Source organism: Dama dama, chromosome 18, assembly GCF_033118175.1.
Source record: "Dama dama isolate Ldn47 chromosome 18, ASM3311817v1, whole genome shotgun sequence".
NCBI lineage: Eukaryota > Metazoa > Chordata > Mammalia > Artiodactyla > Cervidae > Dama > Dama dama.
In genome coordinates this window covers 11,655,950-11,683,902 of record NC_083698.1, presented here as the reverse complement: position 1 = coordinate 11,683,902, position 27,953 = coordinate 11,655,950, and the positions used below count along the sequence as shown (strand labels likewise).

At 36.4% G+C, this 27,953-nt stretch overlaps 1 protein-coding gene and 1 pseudogene across 1 annotated transcript in view; one reads left to right on the top strand and one right to left on the bottom strand.

Moving 5' to 3' along the window:
- Positions 1 to 27,953, bottom strand: part of PPP1R9A (protein phosphatase 1 regulatory subunit 9A) — a 322,249-nt gene that overhangs the window by 105,473 nt on the left and 188,823 nt on the right. The window contains exon 5 of the mRNA XM_061164924.1: positions 21,613 to 21,717. Within this exon, the coding sequence (XP_061020907.1) occupies positions 21,613 to 21,717 (105 nt within the window). The remainder of the gene's footprint in view (positions 1 to 21,612; positions 21,718 to 27,953) is intronic.
- LOC133072691 (nascent polypeptide-associated complex subunit alpha-like) lies at positions 19,125 to 19,780 on the top strand (annotated as a pseudogene).

Below are 27,953 nucleotides of genomic sequence, written 5' to 3'. Positions count from 1 at the left end.
ATATTCAAGTGTTTTCTTTCTTTCTTTTTTTTTTTTCCTCAAGTGTTTTCCTTTGTGTGAGTTCTCACTATTTGATACTCCCTAGTATCCTGTGGACAGAGGAGCCTGGTAGGCTGCCATCTATGGGGTCGCACAGAGTCGGACATGACTGAAGCGACTTAGCAGCAGCAGCATCAGTATTAGTTCTCTGATAGTCTAGGGTCTTGGAGTCAATGTTCCCACTGCAAATGCTCAGGGCTTGATCTCTGGTCAGGAACAAAGATTCCATAAGTGGTTTGTTATGGCATTAAGTGAGATTAAAACAAATATCCAAAAATGAGAAACCAAAGGTGAATCCCAGACAAATGGCAGTTACAAAATCAAGTAAATAATAATTAAAATAACACAATATACACCATACACATATACACCCATGAGCAGAGTCAAAACAGTCCAACAAAAATAAAGTATGGTAGATTGGCCTGGAGAACAAAGTAAATAAAAAATTGTATTTACTAGTTAAGAACAAAACTAACTAAAGCATAAACTGGAAAACAAAGCTAATGCAAGGTGCCAAGTGGGGAATAAAGCAATGAAAACAAAACTAACAAATATGTTGAGAGGAAAGGAAATAAAGAAAAGAAAGAAAGAACAGATATGCAAAGTTAAATAGAGGTAGATGAAGATTTATGTACATTAAAGATTAACTTCAAGGGGAAGAGAACAGTAGGAAAGGCAAACAAAGGAATAAATTTAGAAAAAAATATAATAGGTTTTTTAAAATTAAAAATTAAAATTATAAAAAAGAGAAAAGAAAAAAATGGAAGAAGAAAGAAAAAAGGAAAACTCCACAGAACTGCAAAAGCCCAACATAGAAGCAGAGGCTTATAGCAGTAATAAAAAGTGTGACTAAATATACACATATACATATACACCCATAAGCAAAATCAAAACAGTTCAACAAAAATAAAGTACAATAGATTGACCTGGCGAACAAAGGAAACCAAAAATTGTATCTACCAGAACAAAACTAAAGCACAAACTGGAAAACAAAACTAAAGCAAGGTGCCAATTGGTGAATAAAGCAATGAAAATAAAACTAACAAAATGTTGAGAGGAAAGGAAAGAAAGAAAGAAAGAAAAGATATGCAAAGTTAAATAGAGGTAGATGAATATTTATATACATTAAAGATTAGCTGCAAGGGGAAGATAACAGTAGGAAAGGCAAACAGTGATAAATATAGAAAAAATATAATAGGATTTTAAAAATTAAAAATTAAAATTATAAAAAAGAGAAAAGAAAAACAAACAAACAAACAGAAGAAGAAAAAAGGGAAAAAGGAAAACTCCACAGAACTGCAAAAGCCCAATGTAGTGGCAGAGGTTTGTAACAACAATAAAAAGTGTGACTGAATATACACGAAATTTGCATTTCTTAAAACCTTCACCTATTTAGCTATTTGTGTGTGTGTGTACCACTTTGTCTTCATCCTTTCATCTCATGTTGGACACAGGTTGCTTCTATATCTGCTGCTGCTGCTGCTGCTGCTCTATATCTAGGGTATTGTAAATAAAGGTACAGTGAACATTTGAGTGCATATATTTTTTCCAAATTAGGGTTTTTATTTTCTACAAATAAATACCCAGAAGTAAATTACTAAATCATATTGCAGTTGTATTTTTAATTTTCTGAGGAACTTCCATACTCTTTTCCATAGTGTCTGCGTCAATTACAATTCCACCAACAGTGGACAAGCATTCCCTTTTCTCCACATCCTCATTAACACTTATTCGTTGTCTTTTTGATAACAGTTATGCTGATGTGATATCTCATTGCAATTCTTACTTGCATGTCTCTGATGATTAGAGATGTTGAGCATCTTTTCATGTGGTTGTTGGTCATGTGTCTTCTTTGGAAAAGTGTCTATTCAGGCCCCCTGGCCATTTTTAAATTGGGTTCTTTGTTATTTTGATGTTGAGTTACACGAGTTCTTTGTATATTTTAGACTTTAATCTTTTATCATTTGCAAATATCTTCTCCCATTTAGTTGGCTGCCTTTTCACTTTGCTGACAGCTTCCTTCACTGTGCAGAAGTTTTTTAGTTTAATGTGGTCCCATTTGTTTATTTTTGGTTTTGTTTCCCTTGTCTAAGGGGACATAATCCCCCAAAATTGTATTGTTAGGACTGGTGTCAGAGAGCATACAGCCTGTGTTTTTTCCTAGGAGTTTTATGGCTTTGGGTTTTAAAGTCTTTAATTCATTTGAGTTTATTTTTGTATATGGTATGAGAAAGTAGTCCAGTTTGTTTATTTTGCATGTCGCTGTCCAGTTATCACAATACCATTTATTGAAGAGGCTGTCTTTTCCCCATTTTATATGCTTGCCTCCTTTGAATAACTGACTATGATTATTTGCTGTAGTTGTGTGAAAAATGATTTTGGTATTTTGATACTGATTACACTAAATCTATAGATTGCCTGAGGAGTATTTTGACAATGTTAAGTCTTCCAATCCATAAGCATGGTATGTATTTCCTCTTGGTTATGTCATCTTCAGTTTCTTCCATCCATGTCTTACAGTTTTCTGAGTACAAGTCTTTAGCTTTAGTTAGGTTTATTCCCAGGTGGTGGCTCAGATATAAAAGAATCCGCCTCCAATGCAGGAAACCCAGGTTCAATCTGGGTTAGGAAGATCCCCTGGAGCATTCCATGGACAGAGGAGCCTGGGAAACTACAGTTCATGGGGCCGCAGAGAGTTGGACATGACTGTGTGACTAACACTTATTCACAGGCATTTTACTCTTTAGGATACAATTGTAAATTGGGTTGTTTTCTTAATTTCTCTTTCTGATGTTTTGTTGTCCGTGTACAAAATCATAGAAAATTTGTGGATATTAATTTTGAGGCCTGTCACTTTATTTAATTCATTTGTTAGTTCTAAGTTGTTTTGATGGTGACTAGGATTTTCCATATATAGTATTGGAGAAGGACATGGTAATCCACTCCAGTATTCTTGCTTGGAGCATTCCATGGACAGATGCGCCTGGCAGGCTACAGCCCATTGGGTCACAAAGAGCTGGACACAACCGAGTGACTAACACGACTACTCTACTCCTCCTCCTCCTACTATACAGCATCAGGTCATCGCAGACAATGGCAGTTTTAATTCCTCCTTTTCAATTTGGATTCCTTCTATTTATTTTTCTTATTTGACTGCTGTGGCTAGGACTTACAATACTATATTAAATAAAGTGGCAATAATTGGCATCCTTCTTTTGATCCTGATCCTAGTAGAAATGCTTTCAGCTTTTCACCATTGGGTAGACGTTGGCTGTGGGTCTGTCATATGTGGCTCTTATTATGTTGTGGTAAGCTCCCTCTCTATTGTTTATCATAAATGCAAGTTGAATTTTGATAAAAGTTTTTCTACATCTATTGAGATAATAAAATTTTTTCCAATTTGCTAATGTTATGACACTGATTGATTTTTGGATACCAAACTATCCTTGTGTCTTTGGGATAAATTCCACCTGATCATGATATTATATATTCCTTTTAATGTACTGTTGAATTCAGTTTGCTAATATTTTGTTGAAAATTGTTGCATCTGGCTTTATCAGTGATATTGACCTTGATTCTCTTTTTTGTGTAGTAATTCCATCTGGTTTTGGTATCAGGGTGATGTTGACCTCATAGAATGAGTTCAGAAGCACTCCTTTCCCTTCAAATTTTGGAAGTAGCTTGAGAAGGACAGATTTCAATTGTCCTTTAAATGTTTGGTAGAACTCATTGGTGAGGCCATTTAGTCCTGGACTTTTATTTGGGGCCGGGGGAAGCGGATTTTTAAATTAGTGATTCAATGTCATTCCTGGTAATCAGTTTGCTCATATTTCCTATTTCTTCCTCAATCAATCTTTGGAACTGTATATTTCTAGGAATTTATTCATTTCTTCTAGGTTGTCTTTTACAACCTAGAAGGTATGTAGCAGTTCACAGTAATTTCTTATGTTTCTTTGCATTTCAGTAGTGTCATTTTTAACTTCTCTTTCACTACTGATTTTATTTGGGCCCATGATGAGTCTGGCTAAAGTTTACCAATTTTGTTTGTCTTTTCAAGAACCAGGTCTTAGTTTCATTGATCTTTTCTTTCTTTCCTTTTTTTAGTCTCTATTTTATTTACTTTTTCTCTGATTTTTATGATTTCTTTCCTTCTACTAATTTCGAGTTTTGCTTGTCACTTCTTTTCTAGTTCCTCTAGGTGTAAGGTTTGATTAATTTATCTGAGATTTTTTCCTGTCTCCTGAAGCAATCTGGTGTCACTGCAAACCCTCCTCTTAGAACCGCTTTTGTTGTTGCATAGACACCGATCATCGTGCTTTCATTTTTGTCTCCAACAGTGTTTCAATTCCTTCTTCGATTCCTTCAGTAACCCGTTGGTTGTTTAGTGGCATATTGTTTAGCTTCCACGTTTGTGTTTTTTGCAGGTTTTTCCCTCCTTATAGTAATGGTCTCATTAGCATTGTTGTAGAATAAGATACTTGATGTGATTTCAATCTTCTTAAATTTCATGAGACTTATGAAATCCATGTGGTCTAATCTGTCATTTAGGAGCAATGTTTCCATATTGATTTTCTGTCTACAAGATCTGCCTGTTGATATAAGTGGCCTGTTAATGTCCGCTACTATTATTGTATTACTCTCAATCTCTCCCTTTGTCTTTGTTAACATGCGCTGTATGCATTTAGGTGCTCCTATGTTGTGTATACACATATTTACAATTGTTCTATTTTCTTGTTGAATTGATCCCTTCATCATTATGTGATATCCTTCTTTATCTCTTGCTGCAGTCTTTGTTTTAAAGTCTATCTTATCTGATATAAGTACTGCCCAGCTTTCTTTTTGTTTCCATTTGCATGTAATACCTCTTTCCTGCCCTTCATTTTCAGTCTGTTTGTGTCTTTATATCTGAAATGACTCTCATCCAGGCAGCATACATAAGGGCCTGGTTTTTTACTCCATTCAGCCTCTATATAGCTTTTGATGGGACCACTTAATCCATTCACATTTCAAGTAACTGTTGATAGGTGTGTACTTACTGTCACTGTGTTTACTGTTTGGGGGGTTTTGTAGTTCTTTTTGTTTCTTCCTTTGCTCTCTTTCCTTGCGATTTGACAACTGTCTTCAATGTTACCTCTGGATTTCCTTCTCTTTTCTTGCATGTGTGTGTATCTATTATAGGTTTCTGACTTGTGATTACCAGGAGGTTCATCTATAACACCAATATATATGTGTCTATTATAAGTTAGTGATCTCAAGTTCAACTATATTCTAGCAACCCTGCATTTTTACTCCTCCGAATCACATTTAACTTTCTTGTTACCATATTTTACATCTTTTTTGGGTTTTGTATCCCTTAGTTATTGTAGATACTGATGCTTTCACTTCTGTCTTTTAACTCTCCTACTGACTTTATACATTGCTGATCTACTTTTACTGTATGTTTGCCTTTACCAACAACACCTTTTTTTTTTTCTGTAATTTAAATGTTTCTAGTTGTGGTCTATTTTTTGTCTTTTCTCCTTAGAGAAGTCTTTTTAACATTTCTTTTAAAGCCGATTTAGCAGTTTGAAATTTTTCAGCTTTTGCTTATCTATAAAACTCTATTTCCCCTTCAAATCTTAATGATAACTTTACTGAGTATTCTTGGTTGTAGGTTTTTTTCCTTTCATCACTTTAAATATATGGTACCACTCACTTCTGCCTAAAAAGTTCCTGCTGAAAAGTAAGCTAACAGTCATATGGGAGTTCACTTATATGTAACTAGTTGATTTTTTCTGCTGCTTTCAAGATTCTGTACCTTTAATTTGTGCCCTTCTAATTATTATAATCTGTCTTGGTGTGGATCTCTTTGGGTTCATCTTGTTTGGACACTCTGTACTCCCTGGATCTGGATGTCTGTTCCTTTCCAAGGTTTTGGATGTTTTCAGCTTTTATTTCTTCAAGTAAATTCTCTGCCCCTTTCTCTCTTCTCCATCTGGGCCCCTATATATACTTGATGTCATCCCAGAGGTCTCTTAAACTATGCTCGTTTCTTAAATTCTTTTTTCTGCTCAATCTAGGTGATATTCATTACTCTGTCTTCCAGTTCACTGATCTATCTGCATTTACTTAAAAATTTTATGTTGAATTATATATATATATATAGATAGATAGATATCTTAATTCAGGCAGCAAATTTGGGTCATGTTATAGTTCCCAGTTAGTCACATCTGTAACATCTTATAATATGGTATAATTTACAGTAAAGATTTGTAATAATAGAATATCATCATAATAAGTGTGGTCCCAAGGGAAAGCACACAGAATTGAAACTAAACTATTCTCTATGCCTTATTTCCCTCATGTGAAAATTAGTATCTACCTCATATGTCTAACAGAGTGACATAAGAATAAAATGTGGTATAGACATGAAAAGTCTTTAAGGCACTATTACAATGATGGGCTAAGTTGCTTCAGTCATGTCCAACTCTTTGCAACCCTAAGGACTGTAGTCTACCAGGATCCTCTGTCCACAGGATTTCCCAGGCAAGAATACTGGAATGGGCTGCCATGCCCTCCTCCAGGAGATCTTCCCAATTCAGGGATCAAACCAGTGTCTTTTATGTCTCCTGCACTGGCAGGCAGATAAACTTTACCACTAGCACTACCTGGGAAGCCCATTATTATGATAAGACTAACAAAACTTTCTATTTGGAAAATGGGTAACATTCAAATTGCCTTTCTATATATTCTAAACATTTGGCCCATTTTTAAACTGTCTTTATAAATGTGTTCTATTGTATGTGTATAACCTAGCAGAGACGTGAGTAGAAAATGTAAAATTTAAAGTAAGGTTATTATTCAAGTATAGATTCAGAGTATGGACATACTGTGATAGTATAATTTAGGGATTCAAAGTGTATACAAAAGAAAAGATTGGTTTTGATAGAACAAATGCACTAAACCATAAACATGACTTATTGACTTTGTGCCTTGAGTGTATCAATATTTCTAAATCCTTAATTTCCAAATATGCACAATAAATGTAACAATAACAAACAAATATTATATAATCCATATAAAAAGCTTTATTAACTACCTGGTACCTAGAGAATATTTAATAAATGTTTTATGTTGTCTTTATCTAGGTAACATATACGTTTCTATATGGGATTGAATGCATTTCAAAATACTATATGTACACACTATCTAAATTACTTATTTGTGCTCACTAATTTTAAAAGAGAGGTTTTCCTAAACCAACCACAGGAAAAAAAAATGAAACATTACACTGAATTGTGCTCTGAAAACCTTAATCTGAACTGTGATTGAAACAGGAAAGTATGGACTATATAATCACTTTATATGGAATTTTAAAAATCATCAAACATGATTGCCAGCAACCATCAGACTCTTAAAATACATGTGACCAAATTAACTGACATTTTTGTGCAATTATTATTTATATTTTAGACGTTATCCATGACTGAAATGATAATACATACTGTCAAATCATCCTGTCTATAAACTTAAAATTAAGAGGAAAATGTTTTCCTTGTTACTTTCTAATTTTTTTCCTTGCTTCAATAAGGAATGATGTGATCTTTTGCATTTCAGATATAAGGAATGAGGTGAAAAAAAAACCCTGTAATGTGACATTTAAATTAAAAATTAGGTATTTTCTAAGCTTATGACTGACAAATAATGGCAATATTAAAAACAAAATCTATTACTAGGGTTTACGTTTTTAGCACAGCTTGTTTCTAGTGTTTAAAACAAGTGTAATGTTACAACATGAATTATTTCACAAAGAACTTCCCCCTCTCCCCTTCAAGGTTGAGATAAAGTAAGCAAAGGGAGATAAATCAGTTTTTCCTATTCTTTCCATCTATAATCAGACAAAGTCCATGTACTGTCCTATGGAGTTTAGATGTTGAGATTATAAAGAACTCATCTTATTTGTTTATTGAATTTTCTGGTGAGCTGTCAAACAAAAACAAAACAACTATAAAATTCTATTTACAATTTGCTGAATTATAGTCATAAAGATCCTACATGTTTCCTGTGAATGATGTGAGGTTATGTTGAAAGATGATGATTTGATGATTTATGAGTGTTCTCTTTTTCAGACATAAGCTATTCTAATAGAAGTAATATGTTAGTCAAATATGGCTCTTATTATGACATCAAAAATTTTAAATTATAATTGTGGAATTAAGCTAATCAAAACAAGGAAAAGCTAAACTGGGATGTGAGAGTTGGACCATAACGAAGGCTGAGAACTGAAAAATTGATGCCTTCGAATTGTGGTGCAGTAGAAGACTCTTCAGAGTCCCATGGACTGCAAGGAGATCAAACCAGTCAATCCTAAAGGAAATCAACCCTAAATATTCATTGGAAGGACTGATGCTGGAGCTGAAGCTCCCAATACTTGGGGCACCTGATGCGAACAGCCAACTCACTGGAAAAGACCCTGATGCTGAGAAAGATTAACGGCAAAAGGAGAAGACAGTGGCAGAGGATGTGATGGTTGGATGGTATCACCAACTCAATGGACATGAATCTGAGCAAACTCCAGGAGGTAGATGAGGACAGGGGAGCCTGGCGTGCTGCAGTCTATGTGGTTGCAAAGAGTCGGACTTGACTGAGCAAATGAACAACAACAACAAACCAGGATATAGTTATTAGTTCTTATAAAACCAATTCTTTCATTCGAATATTCTTTAAGCAATATTTATTATTTGCGGACCAAAATTTGTATTATCGTTAAAAAGCAAAATAAAAATAGATGCATAAGACCAGCTAACATTTTACTTGAGCCTTGGATCACAAAATCACATGGTTCTTTTAAACATTTGGTAAAAACTCACTTGTTTTACAGTTGAGGACATTTTAAAGTATGACGTTCATAACTTTTAAAATATTTAGCTTAATTCTACTGAGCAAGTGATGGCAAAAGTATATCCAGCCCCCTTCACTAAAATTTGCTGATTGTATTCAGAAGTTGAAGTCCTGCACATCCAAGCTTTTACCTCTTACTTATACTTGCAGATTCTTACATATTTCCCTCTCCATATTGGATCTAGATTAATATACTATATATTTAGCATTTTAAAAATTTTATATTCACCTACAAAACGTTTGCTATTAAAAGCCAGATTTGAAAATTTTAACTTAATTGTAAGCATTAGTTCCTAGAAATTAATTTTCTTTTTTTAAATATAAATTTATTTATTTTAATTGGAGGCTCCATCTAACTCAATTCTGATTATATAAAACTTTATTTACGCTATAGTTCAACTTCAAAAGAAGTAGTTGAATTATTTAAAAAACACTGCCTAACCCTAACATTAACCTATGTCAAGGACATATTTTTTAAAATACTACATCCTTTCAAGAAATGACATTTCTCTGCTTAATAGTTAGCTCTGATGTCTCAAGTTTTTTTTTGAGGGGGGGTGGTAAACATTTTAAAACTTTTAATTGGAGGATAATTGCTTTACAATGGTGTTCCGGTTTCTACCATATAACATCTTGAGCCTCCCTCCCACCACTCTAGATCATTGGTCATCCATGAAGAGGAAAATGGATGAATCTGGACTACATATATGTAGTCTATAACTAGAACTCTGTTACATAGAGTGAAGTTAATCAGAAAGAGAAAAAATAGCATATATTAATGCACATATATAGAATCTATTAATAGAAAAGTGGTACAGATGAACCTATTTACAGGGCAGGAATAGTGGCTCAGGTTTAAACATTTATACACACAAATAATAAAAAGAATTTTTTAAATGTTAATTTGTATATAGTGACACCAGAAAATGTCTCATTAAGCCAAAGTCTCCTTTAAGTAGTTTCCTGACATCCCTACTGTCTTTATTCTTCTATCACCAGTTGCTGACTATTTTCATGTATGAAAGTATTCATCTCTCAATTGTGTCCAACTCTTTGCGACCCCACGGACTTTGGCCCACCAGGCTCCTCTGTCCATGGACTTCCCCAGGTAAGAACACTGGGGTGGGTTGCCATTCCCTTCTCCAGGGGATCTTCTGAACCCAGGGATCGAACCTGGGTTTCCTGCATTGCAGGTGGATTCTTAACCATCTGCCATCAAGGAAGCCCATTTTCACATACACAAGTGTAAAATTTTACTAACCATGGTCCCAACTTTAGAGTGGCTGCTCATCTTATCTGAGGGAAAGGGGATGGTCTTACAAGTAAGGCAAATACAAAATCCACAATAACTCACGATTTCCATGACATGACATGAACATGAACATGACAATGCTCTCACTGTCCTCCATTATTTATGACACTCCACCACAAAAACAAGGCTCTTTACAACAGTGAAACTCTCAATTTCCCCTTGGGTTATCATGGAAACAAATATTCTTATTAAAAGGATGTTAATGAATTGAAAACATTTCAATATTCAATGCATTTCAAATGGAAATCTCAAATACACAATGATATTAAGTAAAAAGTATTTTTTAAAGCTTTCATATTTAGAAATGACATGCCCAGGAGAGAACCCAAAATAAATATGAGCATGTCTATAAAAAGCTCACTTATCATTCACTTATATTTTCTTTTGAATATTATAACCTCTTCCAACAAGGACAGAGGAATATTTTAGAATCTCAGATTAATTTGTTTTCTATTGTCTGTGACTACAGTTTCTATAAAATCCTAACCTTCAGAAGTGTTTTATGGCTTGATGTCAAAAAGTAGTTAAATACATTCACTGGAGATAAAAGCATGGTGAATGCACAGTGATTGAGCATAAGTAGCAGGTACTTGCCAGAAAGCATTTAAAATTTAATGTGAATGGTGCTGACGAGCAAACATTCAATTTATTAGAAATTTCTCATACAGAAGCATGATTTCTACTATAGCATCACTTTCCTATAATAGCTTCCTTTCAGCACAAAGATGCCTGTCTAGAGTTAAAAACACCAACTAATCTGCGTTCTGGGCTTCCCAGGTGGCACTAGGGGTAAAGACCCCCGCTTGCCAATGCAGGAGACATAAGAGACACAGGTTTGAACCCTGGGTGGAGAAGATCCCCTAGAGGAGGGCACGGCAACCCATTCCAGTATTCTTGCCTAGAGAAGCCCTTGGACAGAGGAGCCTGGCAGGTTACATTTCATAGGATAGCAAAGAGTCAGACATGGCTGAAGCAACCTAGCACACATGCAATCAGTGTTCCAGAGTTCATTCTTTCAAATGCGTTACAATTGTTACCATGTCTTTTAAATGTTTTCTATTTTTTTAGGCAAAAGTTTGTAGAATCTTTCATATATAGAAGGAAAAATGTTTAGAACTCTCACCATCCAAAGGTCAGTCTTTCTTAAGAAGTCTCAAGGTTTTTAGGGTTCTTCTTAAGATAGGGTATGCAACATTAACACATATTATGGAATAACATTAATCTGTCTGCCTATCCATCTGTCTGTCCAACTAGTTCTGTCCAACTAGTTACTGATCACTATATAACAGACAGCCTCTAAGCTGAATTCAAGTAATCTATGTATTCTTAGATTTATGTCCTGTGGAATTCTCTCCCCTTGAGTGTGGGGTGCATTTGTTGGCTTACTTTTTTTTTTTTTTTTTTGGCTTACTTTTATCAAATAAAATACGCAACTGATGGAATGTCACTTTAGCAAAATGAAAAATGACAGACTGCATCTTGGCAACTCGCCTGGATCACTCCTTCTGGGGAATCTAGCTTCCATGTTGTGATGAATCCCTGTAGAGAGGCTCTCACAAGAAAGCTGGGAAGTGGATCACAGAAACTATGTGATATTAAGTGTGTTGTTCCAAGTCATTAAGTGGGGGAGTAATACGTCATGCAACAGTAGGTATACCAACTATGCCAGGCACATAGTAGTAAAGAAGACAGTCAAGTCCCAGTTAAAGCTATAGACCCAAAAACTTGGGTTTCTTAAAAGTTATGTTGCAAGTCTATGTTTGAATAAGGAAAAAAGTCCAGGCACAAAGAATTTTATATAGAGATATATATATTTTTCTAATAAGAACCAAATAAAATATTTTAAAATTAAAAGTATAAAGCACAACAAACTGTACATATTGCTAATGAAATTGTTTGACTGCATATGCCTTTCTTAAATAAATATGATGCTCCTTTATAAATCACCATCACTTCAATATAATTAGTTAGCATAGCACTTTCAAAGTTAACTGTAACTATTATCACACATTTAAAAAATCAGTTTTACTGAGGTCAAATTTATTTACAACAAAATTTACCAAACTTAAATTGTATAATATGTTTTGATAAATATGTATACAGTTGTATAACAAGCACAATAAGCACAAGAGTACGTTTTGTCACCTCACAAGTGTTCCCTTTTTCTTCAATGCATTTTAAATGGAATCAGGCAGTGTAAAGCCTTTTGTGTCTCGCTTTTTACTCAATATAAATAGTTTCCAGAGTCATACATGGTGTTAAATATATTGGCAGTCCATTTCTTTGTACAGTTAAGAAATATTTCAGTGTATGGAATATAATACAATTTGCAAATGCATGTATCAGATAAAGGACATTTCAGTTCTTTCCAGTTTGGAACTTTTGGAATGAAGCTCCTATGCATGTGCGAGTATGAGCCGTTGGGTAGATATTTGTTTTTATTGCTCTTGAGTAAATAGCTGGGAGTAGAACTGCTGGCTGGTATGTGTATGTTTAACTTTGTAAGAACTTGCTAAACAGTTCTGCAGGGTGGCTGTTATTTTGAATTTCCGTGAACAATGAATGGATGCTAAAGTTGCACCACATCCTCGTCAGTGCACAGGAATATCAGTCTTTTAAATTTCATCCATTCTAGTGAGTGTGTAGTTGTATCTCACTGTGGACTTAATCTGCATTTCCCCAATGATTAAGAGTTGAGCAGCATGTCATGTGTTTTATCTTTCCTTGGTGAAGTCATCTTGTTAATTGATTTGCAGACTTTGAATGGGGTTGTATATGTTCTTGAAAGTGAAAGTGTTAGTCACTCAGTCCTGTCTAGCTCTTGGCGACCCCATGGATTATACCTGGCCAGACTCCTCTGTCCATGGGACTTCCCAGGCAAGAATACTGGAATGGGTAGCCATTCCCTTCTCCAGAGGATCTTCCTGACCCAGGGATCTAACTCAGGTCCCCTGCATTGCAACCAGATTCCTAACCGTCTGAGGCATCAGGGATGCCCATATATGCTCTTACTGAAGTACAAAGAGTTCTTCATATCTTCTAATTAACACTCCCTTGTTAGATAATTATTTTGCAAGTATTATTCTGCAGTTGGCTATTTTGTTTTAAGGGTATTTTTCAAACAAATGTTTTAAACTTTGATAGTTTCATTTATCATTTCTTTTTCTTATATTTCTTGCTTTTGCATGCTAAAAGACCTTTAATTAACCTAAGATCGTAAAGACTTGTGCCTGCTTTCTAGAAACTTTTTTATTTCAACTGTTGCACTAAGGTCTATGATCAATCTTGAGTTAATTTTTGTACACACCATAGGAAGAAGGTCATCTTCCTTCATGTGGTTATCCAATTGTTCCAGCACCATTTGTTTTTTAAAGAGACTGCAATTTCCCCCACTGAATTACCTTGGTGTATCTGTCAAAAATCAATTGTTCTATCTGTGCAGGACTATACTGAAACAATCTATTTTGTTCCATTAATCTATATTTTTATCCTTATGCTTAAACCAGACTGCTCTGACAAGTGTAGTTTTCAGACAGTGGACGTCCTCCAACTCTGTTTTTTGAAAAATATTAATTTCTCCAAAAAACCCTGCTGAGATTTTCACTGTAACTGCGTTTTATCTGCAGATTAGGGGTAACTAAAACCTTAACGGTACGAGAGCCCACACCACACATTAGCTTTGGGCTTCTTGGTACCAGACCCATGCCCATGGCAGTTTAAAATCTGGAGATCAACAAGTCCCGTGAAACCCAGCAGAGAGATGATAAGGAAGACTGTCTGATTCCTCCATGCCCATTCTTTCAATGCTCATCTTTCTCAGCCTACTGTTGTTCTGTTATGTCACTTCTGAACATAAACTATTTGAGTCCTATGAGTCCATTCTCTAATCAATTACTTAAAGTAATTAACGTGATCAATGGAGAAATAACTCCAGAAAGAATGAAGGGAAGGAGTCAAAGCAAAAACAACACCCAGGTATGGATGTGACTGGTGATAGAAGCAAGGTCCAATGCTATAAAGAGCAATATTCAAAGGAACCTGGAATGTTAGGTCCATTAATAAAGGCAAATTGGAAGTGGTGAAACAGGAGATGGCAACAGTGAACATTGACATTCTAGGAATCAGAGAACTAAGATGGACTGGAATGGGTGAATTTAACTCAGATGACCATTATATCTACTACTGTGGGCAGGAAACCCTTAGAAGAAATGGAGTAGCCATCATAGTAACAAAAGAGTCCAAAATGAAGTACTAAGATGCAATCTCAAAAACGACAGAATGATCTCTGTTCGTTTCCAAGGCAAATCATTCAATAGCACAGTAATCCAAGTCTATGTCCCGGCAGGTAATGATGAAGAAGCTGAAGTTGAACGGTTCTAGAAGACCAACAAGACCTTTTAAAACTAACACCCAAAAATGATGTCCTTTTCATTATTGGGGACTGGAATGCAAAAGTAGGAAGTCAGGAAACACCTGGAGTAACAGGCAAATTTAGCCTTGGAGTACAGAATGAAGCAGAGCAAAGGCTAACAGAGTTTTGTCAAGAGAACATACTGAACATAGCAAACACCCTCTTCCAACAACACAAGAGAAGACTCTACACATGGACACCACCAGATGGCCAACACCGAAATCAGACTGATTATATTCTTGGCAGCGAAAGATGGAGAAGCTCTATATAGTCAGCAAAAACAAGACCGGGAGCTGACTGTGGCTCAGATCATGAACTCCTTATGGCCAAATTCAGACTTAAATTGAAGAAAGTGGGGAAAACCACTAGACTGTTCAAGAATTAGTCGGTCAGTCAGTTCAGTCGCTCAGTCATGTCTGATTCTTGGCAACCCCATGAACCGCAGCACACCAGGCCTCCCTGTATATCACCAACTCCTGGAATTGACCTAAATCAAATCCTTTATGGTTATACAGTGGAAGTGAGAAATAGATTTAAGGGACTAGATCTGATAGACAGAGTGCCTGATGAACTATGGATAGAGGTTCATGACACTGTACAGGAGACAGGGATCAAGATCATCCCCAAGAAAAAGAAATGCAAAAAAGCAAAATGGCTGTCTGAGGAGGCCTTACAAATAGCTGTGAAAAGAAGAGAAGCAAAAATCAAAGGAGAAAAGGAAAGATATTCCTATTTGAGTGCAGAGTTCCAAAGAATAGCTGGGAGAGATAAGAAAGCCTTCCTCAGTGATCAATGCGAAGAAATAGAGGAAAACAACAGAATGAGAAAGACTAGAGATCTCTTCAAGAAAATTAGAGATACCAAGGGAACATTTCATGCAAAGACGGGCTTAAACAAGGACAGAAATGGTATGGACCTCACAGAAGCAGAAGATATTAAGAGGTGGCAAGAATACACAGAAGAACAGTACAAAAAAGATCTTCACGACCCAGATAATCATGATGGTGTGATCACTCACCTAGAGCCAGATATCCTGGAATGTGAAGTCAAGTGGGCCTTAGAAAGCATCACTACGAACAAAGCTAGTAGAGGTGATGGAATTCCAGTTGAGCTATTTCAAATCCTAAAAGTTGATGCTGCAAAAGTGCTGCACTCAATATGCCAGTGGATTTGGAAAACTCAGCAGTGGTCACAGGACTGGAAAAGGTCAGTTTTCATTCCAATCCCAAAGAAAGGCAATCCCAAAGAATGCTCAAACTACCACACAGTTGCACTCATCTCACACTCTAGTAAACTAATGCTCAAAATTCTCCAAGCCAGGCTTCAGCAATACGTGAACCATGAACTTCCAGATGTTCAAGCTGGTTTTAGAAAAGGCAGAGGAACCAGAGATCAAATTGCCAACATCCACTGGATCGTCAAAAAAGTAAGAGAGTTCCAGAAAAACATCTATTTCTGCTTTATTGACTAGGTCAAAGGCTTTGACTCTGTGGATCACAATAAACTGTGGAAAATTCTGAAAGAGATGGGAATATCAGACCACATGACCTGCCTCTTGAGAAACCTGTATGCAGGTCAGGAAGCAACAGTTAAAACTAGACACGGAACAACAGACTTGTTCCAAATAGGAAAAGGAGTATGTCAAGACTGTATATTGTCATCCTGCTTAATTAACTTATATGCAGAGTACATCATGAGAAATGCTGGGCTGGAGGAAGCACAAGCTGGAATCAAGATTGCTGGGAGAAATATCAATAACCTCAGATATGCAGATGACACCATCCTTATGGCAGAAAGTGAAGAGGAACTAAAGAGCCTCTTGATGAAAGTGAAAGAGGAGAGTGAAAAAGTTGGCTTAAAGTTGAACATTCAAAAAACTAAGATCATGGCATCCAGTCCCATCACTTCATGGAAAACAGATGGGGAAACAGTGGAAACAGTGGCTGACTTTATTTTGAGGGGCTCCAAAATCAGTGCAGATGGTAACTGCAGCCATGAATTAAAAGACGCTTACTCTTTGGAAGGAAAGTTATGACCAACCTAGACAGCATATTAAAAAGCAGAGACATTACTTTGTCAACAAAGGTCTGTCTAGTCAAGGCTATGGTTTTTCCAGTGGTCATATACGGATGAGAGAGTTGGACTATAAAGAAAGCTGAGCACTGAAGAATTGATGCTTTTGAACTGTGGTGTTGGAGAAGACTCTTGCGAGTCCCTTGGACTGCAAGGAGATCCAACCAGTCCATCCTAAAGGGGATCAGTACTGAGTGTTCATTGGAAGGACTGATGTTGAAGCTGAGACTCCAATACTTTGGCCATCTTATGTGAAGAGCTGACTCACTGGAAAAGACCCTGATGCTGGGAGGGATTGGGGGCAGGAGGAAAAGGGGACGACAGAGGATAAGATGGTTGGATGGCATCACCGACTTAATGGACAATAGTTTAGGTAATGTCTGGGGGTTGGTGATGGACAGGGAGGCCTGGCGTGGTGCAGTCCATGGGGTCAAGAGTCGGACACGACTGAGCAACTGAACTGAACTGAATTAACATGATCAGTATAGAACTCACCATGATTTCATTAGGATTACTTAGTTTTAAATGCTATCAATAAAACTGAGGAAATACTAGTGGTTTTCCAACACTTTGAGCCATCCCTGAGCTTCTAATCCTCCATGAACATAGCCTCATTTGAGCTGAACCACTTCTTCAGGTGGCCTAACATGCTTTAATTCATATAAACAATGTGGGGTTGAAAAATATATATATGCCCTTGGAAATCATATTAAAAATATTTGTCTTATAATTTCTCTAATATGTCAAAAATGGGATGTCTATGAGGCTTTCATTAGGACTTATTAGTTCATAAATTCAGGTATAGCAATTCCAAGTTTAATAAAGTAATTAGACTAAGCTCAGATAAAAGTGATTCTCTGTAACTGTGAGTGAAATCAACAGAATTTCACTGTGTGATTTTGATTCATATCCAAATGATGGCACCAATTTCATATGCATTTCCAGGAAATAAGTTAAAAAATAAATCTTCAATGCTTAAAATATAAGCATGTCCAAATCTCAGCTTCAACTTCTTTATCACTACTAGTTTCTTATCTTTCTCCTTCCTGGCTCTTCAAAGCCATGAGTTTCATACCTTCGTTCCTGATCTGTACTTAGTAGTGTGAAATATTCAAATTAATTTAGGGGTATCTTAGATATCCCTTTTAAAATATTAATTTTAAGAAACAGTAAATGTGATAGCTAGCTCCTAACAAATAAGAAACATAGAACCATACATGCTTTAAACCCTCAGTTTAAAAGCTTCATTAAAAATACATGTCTAACTTTTGCATCCCATTTTTGGCTTCCCTGGTGGCTCAGAAGATAAAAGCGTCTGTTTGCAATGCAGGAGACCCAGGTTCGATCCCTGGTTCAGGGAGATCCCCTGGAGAAGGAAATGGCAACCCACTCCAGTAATCTTGCCTGGAAAATTCTATGGATGGAGGAACCTCGTAGGCTACAGTCCATGGGGTCGCAAAGATTCGGACATGACTGAGCGACTTCACTTTCACTTTTCACTTTTGTATTAATATCTTATGAAGAACTACCACCTAAAATAAATTCAGAGTATTCAGGTGTTATTTCTAATAAGTTAAAATTGAGAAAAGTCTTTTTACTTACATTCAATTAATTAAGACCCTGAGTTAGACATCAAACTAAACCTAGGGTTAAATAATTTGAGGGAATAAAAGAAACTAAGGGTTCCATTTTGATATTAAGATTTTTACAAAGTAAATGAGGAAATTAAACACATGCCTTTAAAAACTTAATGTAGAATGTTCTGTAACATTGAGGTCAAAAAGTGGTATATTACCAGAAGAGATCACTGGGAAATAGGGAGATCAAGGAGGATTTCTTAGAGGGCAAAGGAGCTGAAATACAGTCTTCAAGATAAGTAAGTTGTAACTAGAACAGAGTATTTTAAACAGAAAGAATGGAAGAAAGAAATTCATAATCCATGTTTGAAAGATGATGAGTACACTAGTAAGAGTGCACTAGAGCATGAATATAGGGAGAGACAGATGTTAAGACAGGCTTCCCTGGTAGCTCAGCTGGTAAGGAATCCGCCTGCAATGTGGAAGACCTCGGTTTGATCCCTGGGTTGGGGAGATCCCCTGGAGAGGAGTATGGCAATCCACTTCAGTATTCTTGCTGGAAAATCCCAATGGACAGAGGAGCCTGGCGGGCTACAGTTCATGGGGTCCAAAAGAGTTGGACATGACTGAGCAACTAAACACAGAACAGCACAAGTGATCAACCTGGGGGATGAAAGGCTTCTTATTAAAACAAACTTAGATTCTGCACAGAATAGAGGGCCACTGAAGCTTTCAAAAGAGGAGAGGGACTCTCTTTCTGCCCCCATATTTTTTTTATAAATTTCTTTATTTTTTAATTGAAGGATAACTGCTTTACAGAATTGTGTTGTTTTTTGCCAAACATCAACACCCGCATGCCCCACACAAAATTCCCAGTGAAGCCACAGAAACCATCCTTGTTAAAGAACAGGAGTTACCACAGTCCCAGGCTGAGACAGAGTCTGGGACAGAATCTGACAGTATTGAATCAGTACCAGAGCTTGAGGAACAGGATTCTACACAGGCAACCAAACAACAAGCCCTGCAGCAGATGAAATCGATGAAGAATGAGTCAGTAAAGCAAAACAGAGCAAAAGGGAAAAGAAGGTACAGACGTCTTTGTCCAAAGTGGGTCTTCAAGAGGTTACAGGAGTTAATAGAGTGAATATCTGGAAATCTAAGAATATCCTTTTTGTCATCACAAAAGCAGATGTGTACAAGAGCTTAGATACCTACATAATTTGGGGGAAAGCCAAGATGGAGGAGTTCTCTCACCAAGCACAATTAGCAGCTGCTGAGATATTCAAAGTTCAAGGTGAAGCTGTCTCAAACATTCAAGAAAACATACAGACTCCAACTGTACAAGAGGAGAGGTTGATGAAACCAATGTGGAAGTTAAGGACATAGAACTGGTCATGTCACAAGCAAATGTGTCCACAGCAAAGGTAGTCCAAGCCTTTGAACAATAGTAATGATACTGTAAATGCTATTATGGAATTAACAATGTAACCATCTGAAAAACAGGACTTCTTTTGGTGTTTCAAAAGGGTAAGTGAAGCTGGGCTGGAAATTTGTACTGTTTCTATTATTAATAAAGTTATGGCTTCTTGTTGGAAGAAAAAAAATAAAGACAAGAGGGACATAACAAAAGAAGAATTATTATTTCTACCCACAAGTCTTAGTTCTACTACTAGAGTTATGTAGAATGAGTCAATTGCTTTTTCCATGATAGGCCTTTACTTAAAAACTGCTTTTATGTTCTTCCATTAGAGGTAAAAATGAAGAAAGATTAAAGGGGGGAGAGACTGAAATCATGAGACAGTTAAGAAGCCATTTGCCATCTGTACAAGGCTTGAAATGAGTACAAAATTATGAAGGGAAAGAAAGGGGTGGCTGTGAGTCTATGTAACTACAAACTTTTTTCCAACTGAGAAATGTTCTTATAAGGTGAACATATTTCTTACTTATTTCACTTTAACATGCACTGCAAAACGAGCAGCTTCAAAACCAAGTTCTACACTGACACAGAAAAGTGCTGCCTAAAGAACAGAGGGCAATTCTGCAGAGACAATCACATTTGCTGAGGGGCCCACCCATGCAGCTCCAAATTTTCCCTGCACTCTTTTAATGATTTTACATGCTTTTCTTAGGATGACGCTTGAATCATTAACATAGCACCCATATAAGTCACTTAGATTAACATTCCCTACATCATTAAAGGATGTTTTCCAATTGAAAAAGTCTAAATTATAAAATGTAAACCCATGCTTGTGCAACATAAAATATGCTGTAATAAAATCCTAATGTTACTCTCTTTATAGCAATATTAACTCATCAATATTTTCAGAATATTTGGCAGTTTCATTTTGAAGATAATACTAAAATACATTCATAATTATACACAGTAAATAATGTCCCCTTACATGCTTCTTTATAGGATTTATGGAAAAGTATAAGACATAAGCAATACTACATTAAAAAATAAGTAGGTGGCGCTAGGGGTAAAGAACCTGCCTGCCAATGCAGGAGATGTAAGAGATGCAGGTTCAATCCCCCGGTCGGGAAGATCCCCTGGAGAAGGAAATGGCACCCCACTCCAGTATTCTTGCCTGGAGAATCCCATGGACAGAGGAGCCTAAAGTCCCTGGGGTTGCAGAGTCAGACATGACTGAAGCGATTAAGCATGTGACCAAAATTAAAATTTATTAAAACCTTGACTTTAGCTGGCACAGAACTACTTTATTTGTTTTCCAAACTATAAATTTTAGGACGTCAGGGTTGGATATAAATTTAAGGTTCAAAATAATGTATAGTCTGTCCTATTAAGTTGGAAAAGTTATAGTTTATCAAAGATTAGTCTTGCCATTATTTAAAACAAGAAAGAGATTTTAAAATGCATTTATCAACCTTAAATCATTCCGCTTACTTGTCTTAAGTAACACGTATCACTGGATATATGTATAATTTTAATTTACTGCATAACTGATTTTATTGAAGGGATCTGGGGCCTAAATTCATATTTACTGAGAAATTCTATCTTCCTAGAAATTATTGCTATATTAGCAATGAAACACACTAACATAGCTCAGCAATTAACCATACTGATATTATATATTTCATATCTTCATGTCTTTCTAGAATGTGATCCATATAATTTTTAGTCTTAAATTAATTTACATGAACTAATCACAAGAAGGAAAAATTTTTAAATAAAGACAAGTTTTTAGTATTTAGATAAAATTCTTGTGGTAATTATGTGTATTTATAGGTACAATTAGAGAGAAAACTAAAATTCAACAAAATATCAGTTAATCAAATTGTATATATCTCAAGCCACATACCTGACATTGCCCTTGGTGTTTCTTAGAACGGTTGCAGCAAAATTCTGTGTGACACCCACCAAGCTGATTCCATCCACTTCCACAATCTGGTCATTGACTTGTATTCTTTGGGAAAAGGGAAAAAATTACCCACAATTAGTTTTACTGATAATATATTCCCACTCACAATAAATGAGATGACAAAATATTTGATTTTTAAGATACTCTTACTGATTCAAAATCTGTCTCCAAGCCCTAGATCTTTGTCAAAGGTTTTTGTCTATTTGTGAGCTCAAACCATTTCATTAAAAAACAATTTCATGAACCCCAGAAATGAAAAAGCCCTTTAAAATCTTGACCAGTGAGCTTTTGTGTTTCCTGGATTACTTAACTTGTTCCTGAGGTTGCAGAACTGAAGCTCAAGCTCTCTGTGCTGTAGTAACTGAGAGAAGCCACAATCTCCCTATGTGAGTACAAAGTATGTTCCTGACCTAGAAAGGTCCTCATAAATTGAATTATACAGCTTCTGAAATTAGAGTGATAATCTAATTGGTTCATAGAGAATAGTAATCACTTTCATAAATTTTATTTTCTACTATCTAATGAGAGTTTCAACGTACTAGACGTATAAGAAAAAAAATCCCTCTTGGAGATTCTGCTAGAAGCTCAGAAGTCTTTTCATATGAGACCAAGTTCATGTAATAAAAGCAAAAAAGTGAGTCTTTGGATGAATCAGTTCAGTTCAGTCGCTCAGTCGTGTCTGACTCTTTGTGACCCGACGTCCTGCAGCACGCCAGGCCTCCCTGTCCATCACCAACTCCCAGAGTTTACTCAAACTCATATCCACTGAGTCGGTGATGCCATCCTACCATCTCATCCTCTGTCGTCCCCTTCTCCTCCTGCCGTCAATCTTTCTCAGCATCAGGGTCTTTTCAAATGAATCAGCTCTTCGCATCAGGTGGCCAAAGTACTGGAGTTTCAGCTTCATCATCAGTCCTTCCAATGAACACCCAGGACTGATCTCCTTTAGGATGGACTGGTTGGATCTCCCTTGGATCTCCAAGGGACTCTCAAGAGTCTTCTCCAACACCACACTTCAAAAGCATCAGTTCTTCTGTGCTCAGCTTTCTTTATAATCCAACTCTCACATCCATACATGACTACTGGGAAAACCATAGTTTTGACCAGATGGACCTTTGTCGGCAAAGTAATGTCTCTGCTTTTTAATATGTTGTCTAAGTTTGTCAAAACTTATCTTACAAGGAACAGTTCAGTTCAGTTCAGTTCAGTCACTCAGTCATGTCTGACTCTTTGCGACCCCATGAATCTCGGCACGCCAGGCTTCCCTGTCCATCACCAACTCCCAGAGTTTACTCAAACTCATGTCCATCGAGTCGGTGACGCCATCCAGCCATCTCATTCTCTGTCGTCCCCTTCTCCTCCTGCCCCCAATCTTTGCCAGCATTAGGGTCTTTTCCAATGGGTCAACTCTTCGCATGAGGTGGCCAAAGTACTGGAGTTTCAGCTTCAACATCAGTCCTTCCAAGATGAATAACACTAATTTAATAATTTTGGTTTAAAGCAACATTGGAAAAGACCGCGATGCTGGGAAAGATTGAAGGCAAAAGGAGAAAAGGGCAGCAGAGGATAAGATGGTTAGATAGCATCTCAATGAACATGAATTTGAGCAACTTGAAGACAGTGGAGGACAGCCTGGTGTTCTACAGTCCATGGGGTCACAAACAGTCGGACACAATTTAGCAACCGAATAACAACAACAAAGTTTTCTCCATGATTTTATAAAGGTGTGGCTTTATATTTTCATAAGAAGACCAGTTAACCTGAACTTTCTAAAATTCTCAGACACTGATCAGATACATTAATAATATTTCTACATAAAGTTTAAAAAGGAAAAACATATAAAAGTATGTCTAACTAAACTGAATCATAATACTAACAAACTTTTATATCAATAGTAATTGTGTTTTACAGAGTGCCAGCTTAAAACATGATTTCCAAGATTCTTAGTTATTTCTAAAATCTTGGTCATGATGCTTTTAAAATACACAACTCTCCTTGTGTTAAAGAATGTGCTTATTGTGGCACATTAAGAAGATGTAAAAATAGTAGACTGGCTATATTATAGTATAGTATAGTATAGTATAGTGGCTGCAGAAAATGCTATTTGCTGGTCTGCTAAATTGTTTGTGTATGACAGGTGATCATTACCAACTTCCACGCTACCAGTGAGGGTTGTTACTAGAAGTCAGTTAACTAGGCAACAAGTTAAATTTTAAATAGTTAAATAATTAAGACTATGGCAACAACAACAATGAAAGAAAAAATAAAATCGCGTAAATAAGGTAATGGAATGAATTTTTGTTTTTTAAAAAAAAAAGAACAGCAGGATAGGTCAAATGTATCAGCCTGTTTTAGCATATGAAAGAACAAAATGATGATCAAAACTTGAATGTGTATAGCAAGTTGATGAAGGTTTAAAGAAGTATTTTATTTGCCTTGCTTTATACCATCTGGAGCCAAAAAGACACTATAAAATGTGCTGCATTTTGACAAAACTCTCTCAGTTTTAAAGGACTATTCAAAAGATAATTTAAACAGAGTGTAATCTTCTACCACTAGAGTTACAGAGAATGAGTCAATTTCTTTTTCTATGATAGCCCTTCAAGTATTTGAAAAATGCTTTCATGCTCTTCCATTAGAGGTAAAGGATGAGAAGGACACTGGAGAGACTGAAATCATGAGAGAGTTAAGAAGTCACGTGCAATCTGTACAAAGTTTGAAATGATAACAGCACAAAATTATGAATGAAAGTTCCTTTAACATCACAATAGTACATATTTTAGATTTTGGCCATTTGAATAGGTGTCCGGTAGTATTTCTCACTGTTTTAATTTGCAATGATTCACAGATTGGAAGAAAACTTTTATATATCATATATCTTACATGGGGCTGGTATCTAGACTATTACAAAGAATAGTTACAACCCAATAATAAAATGACAATCCAACTTAAAAGTAAGTCAGAAATAGAAAGAAAAATACCATATGTTTCCAAAATATGCAAGCAGCTCATATAACTCAATGCCAGAAAAACAAACAACCCAATCAGAAAGTGGGAAAAAGACTTAGGCAGACATTTTTCCAAAGAAGACACATAGATGGCTTAACAAACACATGAAAAGATGCTCAACATCGCTCATTATTAGAGAAATGCAAATAAAAATTACAAAGAGGTATCACCTCACACCAGTCAGAATGGCCATCATCAAAAAGTCTACAAACAGTAAATGCTGGAGAGGATGTGGAGCAAAGGGAATGCTCTTGCACTGTTGGTGGGAATGTAAATTGATACAGCCTCTATGGAAGACGGTATGGAGATTCCTTAAAAAACTAGGAATAAAACCACTATACGACCCAGCAATCCCACTCCTAGGCATATACCCTGAGGAAACCAAGACTGAAAAACATACATGTATCCCATTGTTCATTGCAGCACTACTGACAATAGCTAGAACATGGAAGTAACCCAGATATCCATTGACAGATGAATGGATAAAGAAGTTAAAGAATGGATAAAGAAGTGGTACATATACACAATGGAATATTACTCAGCCATAAAATGAAATGCATTTGAGGCAGTTCTAATGAAGTGGATGAACCTAGAACCTATCATTCTAAGTGAGGTTAGTCAGAAAGAGAAAGATAAATTTCGTATTCTAACACATATGTATGGAATCTACCAAAATGGTACTGAAGAATTTATTTACAGGGTAGCAGTGGAGAAACAGACATAGAGAACAGACTTATGGACATGGGGAGAGGGGAGCAGAGGGTGAGATGTATGGAAAGAGTACCATGGAAACTTACGCTACCGCATGTAAAATAGACAGCCAGCAGGAATTTGCTTTGCGGCTCAGGAAACTCACACAGGGCCTCTGTGTCAACCGAGAGGGGTGGGATGGGGAGGGAGATGGGGGAGAGGTTCAAGAGGGAGGGGATATGTGTATTTGTATGGCTGATTCATGTTGCGGTTTCACAGAAAATAACAAAGTTCTGTAAAGCAATTATCCTTCAACTAATAAAATAGTGGGGGGAAAAAGAAGAATCTGAGGGACATTCTAAAAAAATATAAATACACAAGAAAGTAAGATATTAATGGGCAAAATGAAAGAACAAAATATGACTAGAAAGTTTACATCTAAAGTCATGAAAAACAGAATAAACATAGAAAACAGCATGTTCAGATCAAAGAAAAGAGAAATTCAATTTTTTTATGATAAATTTTAGATAATCATTAAGACACACGTGAAATAAATGAGTAAGTTCTACATGCACCAAGACTGGGATACAAATTTGGGAGTAATTTATATAGTCATTTTAGAAAATGACTTGAATACAAAAATGAGTTCAAGATGCTCCCCTTGGAAGAGAAGCATTCTTTCAGTGCAGGGTGAAAGTAGGAGGATCTATACTGAAGGAGAACCTGGAAAGTCTCTTTCCCTCTCCTTCTCTCTCTGTGTCTCACACACACATGAAAACACACACACAAACACACACATCAATAAAAACAAACAAACAAAAATCAAGGAAAGGGACATGGATCTCATTGAAATGAATGACTACAATGACCCTGAAAAGTGTAAGATAAGGCCTAAGAAATGTTACTTGGATGTCTCAAAAAGGAGGCAAATAATTTTAAAGCAATAAATTTGATAGACAATTAAGGCTAGAAACCAAATACAGAATTTTACTGTGTTGTTTTAAGTTTCACTTTAATTCTGTCTATTATACTTGATCATTTTTTGTTATCAGAGTGGGGAAACAGAGGAGAAAGTTCACTACAGTTAAGAAGTTGAATCAGTGGCATGGACCACTTATCTGTAGAAATTAGCACTAAAAGAACAGATGATAACACAGTAGTAAAAAAGGCAACAGGAAAACAGCACACTGAAAATAATTTCTAGAAAGAGAAAGAAATACAACTGTCCAGTAAACAACTTAAAAACAAGAAAGTATCAAATTCTTCAAAATTCTATAACACAATATTCAATCTCAATGAGGGTGCAGCAGACTACTCTAAGGGTGTGCTAGGTGGTGCGGCGGCAAAGAATCTGCCTGCCAATGCAGGAGACGCACGAGACGCGGGTTCAGTTCCTGGGTCGGGAGGATCCCCTGGAGTAGCAAATGGCAACCCACTGCAGTATTCTCGCCTGGAGAATCCTGGAGGAGCCTGGCAGGCTACAGTCCACGGGGGTCACAAAGAGTCAGGACACGACCAAGAGCACACACATACACACACAGACCACTCTGACACTGCTGGGGAGCATATATTGAACCACTTTTCTTAAAAGCAGGTTAGCAATGCATTTCTGCAACATTTAAGGTGCAATTCACTTTGACATAGTAATTCTGCTTCAAGGAAGTACTTTTTAAAAATAATCAGAGATATTCACAATGATTTTTACATAAAAATGCTAACCTGATCAACATCTTGAAATAATATACTAGTATAACGGTATGTGGGCTTCCCTCATGGCTCAGGTGGTAAAGAATCTGTCTGCAGTGCAGAAGACGGGGGTTCAATCCCTGGGTCAGGAAGATCCCCTGGAAAAAGAAATGGTAACCCACTCCAGTGTTCTTGTCTGGCGAATTTCATGGACAGAGAAGCCTGGTGGGCTACAGTCCATGGGGTCGCAAGAGTTGGACACAGTTTAGTGACTAAACAACAACAATATGTAAATGATTTACATATATAAGGACTTCCCTGGTGGCTCAGAAGGTAAAGCGTCTGCCTGCAATGCAGGAGACCCGGGTTCGATCCCTGGGTCGGGAAGATCCTCTGAGGAAGGAAATGGCAATCCACTCCAGTACTCTTGCCTGGAAAATCCCATGGACAGAGTCCATGGGGTCACAGTCCATGGGGTCACAAAGAATCAGACATGATTGAGCGACTTCACTTTCACTTACAATATATATAATACTATGGCATAATATGTCTTTAAAGTCTGTTGTAGAAAAAGCATTTAATATGTGATATAACATAACATACTATTTGAGCACAGGCTCTGGAATAAGATATCCTAATAAGATAGCCTATTCACAGCTAGGCTCTGCCACTTACTTGCTATGACTACAGAAGAGGAGTCATTGCTTTCTTATATGTAAAACAGAAATAACAACAATTTCATGTATTTAATCAAGGCTATTAGTGAGATTAAAAAGGTACAAAATATAAAGAACACAGCACACTGCCTGACATATAGTAAGCACTCAACAAATATTATTTTGATGGATAAAATGTATGAACATGCATAAAGCTATATACTCAATTGATCTTAATTC